Source organism: Citrus clementina, unplaced genomic scaffold, assembly GCF_000493195.1.
Source record: "Citrus clementina cultivar Clemenules unplaced genomic scaffold, Citrus_clementina_v1.0 scaffold_9, whole genome shotgun sequence".
Classification (NCBI taxonomy): domain Eukaryota; kingdom Viridiplantae; phylum Streptophyta; class Magnoliopsida; order Sapindales; family Rutaceae; genus Citrus; species Citrus x clementina.
In genome coordinates, this window is record NW_006261964.1 from 8,620,744 (window position 1) to 8,628,304 (window position 7,561).

The following is a 7,561-nucleotide window of genomic DNA, read 5'->3' on the forward strand; positions in this document are numbered from 1 at the left end:
ATCACTAGAATATCCCCATAGTCAAAGCCTCGATGATCCATACATTGGAACATGATGATATTAAAATCACATTGTTACTTTCATCTTACGCTTGATCTATCATATTGCTATAAATTTTTCATTACCTTACATACAATCAACCAATAGAACTATGACATGTGTGTTTTTATATGTGTTATAATTCAATTGACTTTTCTACGTAACTCTAATGTACATAAAATTTTTCCATGCAAAATATATCAATTATCCGAATAAAAATACTAAAGAGACCAAACACTGATAAAATAAATTATAACACTTCATGATAGTACAATGTTAATTGATTATTTTATTTTGTCCCGTAATACCATATAATTATATATGGTGTTATAGTTGATTTTGTGCATTTTGTCATTTTTTTTAAAACAATTTTTGAAGAAATATAAAGAGAGCGAGTTGTTTCAGCATATTGGTTTGTGAGATTTTCATTGGTTTGGGCGTCTCCATTAACATTGAAGATCGAGTTCAGTACATTAAATTGTAGTACACTGAATTTAACTTTTCTAGTGTCTATTACAATTTTTATATTAATTTGATTTTACCTGCATGCTTGATATGTTAATTACAAGATGATTTTGGTTTAGTTGAAACTAAACACCCAAGACGTTTGACCATCTTCTTGTTGCTCAAATTGGAAGGATAAACAGTCATTACAGTCCTGATAGATTGGTCAACATTCCCTATCTAATATAATTCCAACAACTACACCATACACCTCAATTTCTAATCTCATTATAACAACTCCATTCCATCAATTTTAAGGCCTATAAGAGCAATATATGTCTTTAGCCATATTGGAGAATCATCATCTGAATCACCCTATCTGTTCAACATACACACTGATACGCACATCAAGATGTTCAAGAGACTATCAGCTTTCGTGTTCCTCGGAACTATGATTGCTCTAATACAAGCAGTGATAATAACTGCAACTGGAGAAGTACCGGTTCTTGAGCTATACATGCATGACATTCTTGGGGGGAGCAGCCCAACGGCAAGGCCAGTAACTGGCTTGCTAGGCAACATATATAATGGTCAAGTGCCATTTGCTCGGCCAGTCGGATTGCGTCCTCCGGAAGGCGGCGTAGTCATTCCAAATGCCAATGGTGCCATCCCTACTGTTAATGGCAACAATGGCATCCCTTTAGGAACTGGTTTAGCAGGCACAACTTCTGCAAATGGTCAGAATCCTCAAACCCAGCTGGGACCTGACGGTTTGGGGCTCGGCTTTGGAACCATCACTGTCATCGATGACATCCTGACATCGAATCCTGAGCTGGGGTCACAGGCCATCGGCAGAGCTCAGGGAGTTTACATCGCGAGTTCGGTAGACGGTACATCGCAGATGATGACTTTTACTGCTATGATTGAAGGTGGCGAGTACGGTGATAGCCTCAATTTCTATGGCCTCTATAAGATTGGAAGCACAATGTCACGCTTGTCAGTGACCGGTGGGACTGGTAAGTTCAAGAATGCAAGAGGGTTTGCCGAAGTTAGGGCACTCATTCCTCCTGGGCAACATGTTACCGATGGTGCTGAGACACTGCTGAGGATCACCGTCCATCTAAACTACTGATAACTGATATGCTATTGAAGAAAGATGAGAACTTGAGGGAATTGCTTGCAATTTATAACTTGTTATTCTTCAACTTTGTTCTATTTTTATTCACTACTCTCAGTTGGGAGATGGGATTTTCTGGCAGTTTTGTTTTATCATTCACTCTGTGGTTCACTTCTAAAATGTGAAATATAAAAAGCAGAATTGGAGAAGAAAATGAATTATATTTATTTGAAAAGAGAGAATGAAACTACTCGAAAATGAAAAACATAGCCCTGATAATGTCATACCCTACGTCCTGGAACACTACTCAAGACAGTGAATGACTGGTTGTCCGAATTAACCCAGTTCACCAGAATAAATTGATTGTGCATCTGAGGAAATCATTCTTGTAACATTAGCTAGAGTTCTCTGGTATCTAACCGTTTCAAGTAGCTCTGTTGCTTCAACCACTCAAAAGAAAAAGGTGTGGGTCTAAAAGCTTTTTCAGTTACAAATGTGGACAGCAAACAGCTCCAGCTGCAAATCTCGATCTCTCTTATCTCTTTCAATAAGTATTATTTGTGTCTTGTACTCCAATCTTCTCAATCACCAATATATTGCTATCCTTGATTTGAAAAATTCTCTGTTGCTCTAGATTTCTAACTAATTAGAAAACCCCAAAAAATGTGGCCACGGCAAAAACTAGAAACAGCACTCCACCAATGTAGCCAACCTGGCAGAAAACCGAGTGAGTTGCAAGAAATTTGAACTGAAGCTTCGTGGGTCATGATATAAAAGAATAAAGTTTTGCTCTACCAGTTTCTCAGAAATATAGTTGGCAAGAAAAGCTCCCCCTAAAACAGCAAAAGATGTTGCCAATAGGTGTCCAGCAATTGCTCCACTAGCCACACCCCATGGTGACTGTTTAAGAGAGACAGGAAAAAGAATTAGCTAGTGTCACATTGAATCATTGGAGAATATACTTTAAGGTTGAAATTATGAGAAGCTCACCTGTGCGGCACCAAGGGCAATTGTTGCAAGCATTGAGCGATCTCCCCATTCCTAAAAGAAATTATAATATTAAAAAGGGAAATCCAAACTGATTATGAGGTCAAAGAAAACAAAATTTCAAGCCATAAAAAAATTAACATTATCATTTTACATAGAAGGCAAAAGAAGCTCACAGCAAAAAATACAAGACTGAATGACTTCCAGATGATCTCCAGTGGATTTGAAAGCCTTTTTGACAACTGAAAAAATTGAAAACAAAGTTAATTGTTATAACCAAACAAACAAAGTACTCAGAAAAAACCCTGCATAGACCTAATGTAACATTCTTTATATGCATACAATCATAAAACTGCAACTATCACTAGTTAGTTCATATCTGAATGAAGCCTCAGGGAGGCTTCAAAATTATAATATTACCTTCTCTTTCACAAGTTCCTCAGCTTCGGCTAATTCATCAAGTTCACGGCCATTTTTGTCCCCACTCTTTACTTCTTTTGAAGGAAGGTCCCATGCATCTTTTATTGATTTGAGGCCAAAAAACATCAATAGAGTGACTGCTGCATATTCTCCAATTGGCAAGGCTGTTCCCATGACCCCAAATATTTATAAGAAAGCATAAAACAATTTCAAATTAAATACAATCAATAGAATTGTTGCACAAAAGTCTGAAACTATATTTCAAACTGAGAACTGACCAAGTGTGCAGTTTTAATATTTGTTGTTAACTCAAGATATTGTACTAAATTGAAAGCATATATGGTTCAAGTTGATCATTCAAGTGAAACTCATACACATAGGAAAGTGGCAGAAAGTGTTCTGTACAAAAGATAGAAGATGGTGATTTTAGTCAGAAACTGAGTTTTACAAGTTTTACAATCTATCACAGAACACACTAGCACAAGCATACCAAAAAGGATGGTGACAAAGACTTCGGAATAATTTATACAGCATACACTATCACTTTGCAAGTCAACCTTTCAGACAAGTGGAAAAGTTTTGCGATACATATCAATCTAGACATCAACATTTCCAATAAAGTATCATCATACGGCAATTGATCCCAACAAAAATGAACATAATAGAGGCATTTATAAGACTAAATATGTCCAGCATGGTTTTATTTCAAGGGAAAAATTTCTGGATAATTCCTTCTGAAAAATTAAGCTTATAAATTCAAGCAAATCTGATCAGAAAGGGTCCAAGAAGTGCGTCTTACTTGTCTGGAATTGAGAAGGCACCGAATGAAAAATAATTCCAATAACAACTGATAGGACTGTCATAAGTGCAAGAGCAGCCATCGACCCCAGAAGAACCTTGTAAATGAAATAAAGCACTGTGAGGACAATTTAATCCATAAAGCATTTGTAAGCAATGCAAATCTTAAAATTAAGACAATGTTATATATTCAGCAATACAGAAAATCAGCTAAGAGAGACCTGACTTAAAACCCAATGTCTACTTCTCTTTCTTATTGTTTATCTTCTTCTAATTGAAAGCTGATCAAGAATTGCAGGTTTAACCAAGTATTTATGAACAGGTAATGAAAAGTTCAAATGCTCTGACAATATAGCTTGAAACATCAGACGGTGAAAGTGAACTGGTAGAGACAAACAACTATTAAACAGGGCACCTCAAGAAAATCTACTTGAGTTTATGCAATGAGATTTCTCTCCACCAAAGGTCCTTGTAGTCCTCACTTTGTTGTTCCACATGGAACCTAACACGACGGCTGTCCCTCAACCAAATCTAACTCACTAACCAAGTAACTTTAATGTGAATGAGACAAGCTCAACCTGAGGAGTGCATAAACTAAAAACCAATATCCCTGGCAACCCAAATGATGATGAAGTCTTTCCAATGCTATATTGATGATCTTTTGAGGATAAATACAATATTCCCACTCTTCAGAAATGGCTTGACTTTCACCCAGAGCAAGAAAAATGAGCACATATAATTTCATTCATCTAAGTAAAATCTGGTGTATTTTCTCATGCATTATCTTTGATGTGCACCGTCTGTGTTGAGAAGACCATGTATCAGTGAAAATAAAATAGAAAATCAACAAGGGTAGAACCTAACCATAAAGATTTTGCCAGCAGAAGAAGCTTGTAGGTTCATTTGTACGAAATTGAATATACTAGTAATGCAAGACGAAAATTGAAGATTGACATAAACATATAGAACGAAGAAGTATAGGAGAAAACATACCAGTACTTTCTCATATTGCATGGCCAAAAGTGCAGCAATGAAAAATGTCTGCACATATTAAAAAAAAAAACACAAAATCTCAAATTCTAGAAGAACATGTCTAACAAATTTAATAGAAAGAGATGAATTGAGTACACATTCTAAGTATGAGAAACTAGGTTTAACCAAAGATAGTATACAGATAATGAAGAAATTGACAAGAAAAGATATAGAATATGAACAAAATGCATGTTAAAAAAAAAAAAACTAAACCATCAGCCTTCCATTTTAATTTTATTTGATTAAGCTTTCGGCCGCTAAACCACATGACTTTGCAATTAGTAAAATGCAAATCGAACCAACTCAACTCAAGAAGACCCCACAGAAAGTAAATGAAGTTTACAAACTTTATCACCCCTCAAATCATTTGCAAAATGCAGAAGCTACTCCTAGTATTAAAGTGCCCAAAACTCAATCTAATGCAACTCTCATCATATAGGCCTACTGACGGATGACAGGTCAACCCACAAACCTCAGCATTGTGAAAGAAAAATATACCAACAATTGAACAAAGAAATGCTATGCCAAGAGTAGCCATAAGGTCTAAGGTCTAAGATCTATGTCTAATCATACTTCTTTGGCACGTTTTCAGAAGAATTCTTGTTAAACTCAGGATTACAGTAGCAAGTAGCAGATCAATTCAACTTTGTACAGTATTTTTATTTCTATTTTCTTAGCCATAGAGCTATTTAGACATGGAAGAAAGTGTTCGAAAGAGTTATTCCTTCATTTGCTCGTCTTCAAGCATACAGAGGTTCATGGAGGGTATCAACTAATCACTTGCATTTTTGGAAATTAGTTTCAGATACTTTTCTCTTAAAGCAATCTATTATTTTTTGTAATTTACCTGCACTTGCTGCAGATACCATAAGAAGTATTTCCATTGGTCACTACTATTTATCATTCTACGAATCCTTTGCTTTTATTTGCTATCTTAAGCATATCAATTTCCATTGATTACTGCAACTATTCTTCATTTCAAGCCGATAACTGGTATACTCATCAGGGTATATAGTCTGGAAAGGGTTCCTTAGTTGGTTAGCCGGCATAACTTGCTCACCGAGACACAAAAGTCCACAGTTGTTCTGGAAATATGAAAGCAAGCACATCAAGCAAGCATAGCAATGTTCTTGATGCACCATTAAGGTTTTTTTTCTTTTTTTCCATATCAGCCTGTTAAATTTCTTCTTCCAGGCTTATCTTAGAACATTCCATTTTTACTTTTCCCAGCTTTTTTCTTGTAGGAGTGTATATATAGAACCACCTATGACGTATCCTTAGAGACAAAATCTTAAGTACTTGAACACAGTGAATTCTTAAATTGAAAATTTTCAGCAAATTGATACAAACAATTGCAGTATATTAAATGCATCAACAAATATTAGCGAAAATAGCGAAAGAGAGATATTACAAGCAAGTGTATGTTAAGTTAGCTACCTTGTCCCCAATTTCAGAGACAAATATTAACGAGAATGCAGCAGTGAAGCCTGACTTTGCAATCGCAGCTAGAACCAACGTTGGTCCTCCTTTCACAAAGGCAATCAATGAAAATACCAAACCACATCCCAGAAGCACAAGGGCTATAGACACAGGATACAGAATACGACTGGGAGCCTTCTGACTGCAAATTCACAAACATACTTACAATCACGAGCTAGTGCTAAACATATTTTGCTTAAACATCATTAAACAGCTTTATTACTCACATTTCAGATGAATTGCCAGATATCTTTTGATTCTCACTTTCGTTGCTACCTTCATGTCCCCCAGATCCCACACCAATATTAGATGCTTGAACTATGAATTTTCCATGTAATAAATTCAACCTTGATAATTCCCTACATCTTACTACATATAAATAGACAGACACACACAGAGATTTTGCAAATTGTTAAAACAAGTGCTAAAAGTAATAAACCAAAAATAAAAATTTATAGAAATTGAATTATTTGATTGGAAACTTACATGAGGGTGAAATGGGGATTCTTCTCAATAAGCTAGCACGAGATGGCAAAGAATCAACAGCTAATAATAAGGGAAGCTTTGTTCTTGAAATGACTGGCTTATGGGGCGCCAAATTCTGCATATTTATTTATTTTTCCTTTTTTTTTCTGGGGTTCCGAAAGAGGTGTGATTATAAATTCATCTCAATCAGTTCTGCAAATGGAAACAGAATCAGGAACAGAGGACATCAAAGTGCTTTCTTTTCTTGCTTTGTCTGAATTGAAGAACTGTCTGTGGAGGAGTTCAGTTTTAGAGGAGGTTGGCGTTGTTGCCGGGGCTGCCACGTGTGTAAGGGGAGATAAAATGGACTAGCTTTTGTAGTGAAAGAGCTAAACGATGACGTTTTGGCTAATGGACTGTCGTTTGCTTCTTCCGATCGATACAATTGTGAATGAGAATGAAAAGTACTCTTACTTACTTAAACGAGAGGTGAAATATGAATTAAAGTGAAGCCCCATCTAAAATTTTGTAATGATTATTAGAGTTTTTATTTCACAAGTGAAAGTAGGAATCTTACTCTCTAATGTGATCATATTATCCCTACTTAAATTTTAAAATTTTCATTTTTATTCTTCCTTATATTATTATTATTAGTAGTTGTAGGAATAATAATAATAAGTATTAATTATAATAATAATAATAACAAAATAATGACACTCATTAATTAAGGTCGGTTTAGTAACTTGTAACAATCTATTCTGATTCTAAAATAAAGTAAAC

At 35.4% G+C, this 7,561-nt stretch overlaps 2 protein-coding genes across 2 annotated transcripts; one reads left to right on the forward strand and one right to left on the reverse strand.

Annotated features, from left to right (window-relative positions):
- The first annotated feature begins 895 nt into the window (after positions 1-895).
- On the forward strand, positions 896-1,615 carry LOC18032771 (dirigent protein 16). The gene has a single exon (XM_006420463.2). It carries the CDS (start codon positions 896-898, stop codon positions 1,613-1,615), a length of 720 nt encoding a protein of 239 aa, XP_006420526.2.
- A 186-nt stretch (positions 1,616-1,801) lies between these two features.
- LOC18032478 (protein PAM71-homolog, chloroplastic) lies at positions 1,802-7,214 on the reverse strand. Its single transcript, XM_006420464.2, has 10 exons — positions 6,803-7,214; positions 6,544-6,685; positions 6,275-6,458; positions 4,799-4,846; positions 3,807-3,903; positions 3,008-3,171; positions 2,764-2,829; positions 2,591-2,641; positions 2,396-2,500; positions 1,802-2,312 (listed from the first exon to the last, which is right to left on the reverse strand). The coding sequence occupies exons 1-10, from the start codon at positions 6,921-6,923 to the stop codon at positions 2,247-2,249; spliced, it is 1,044 nt and encodes a 347-aa protein (XP_006420527.1). The 5' UTR covers positions 6,924-7,214; the 3' UTR covers positions 1,802-2,246.
- Between the last annotated feature and the right edge of the window lie 347 nt (positions 7,215-7,561).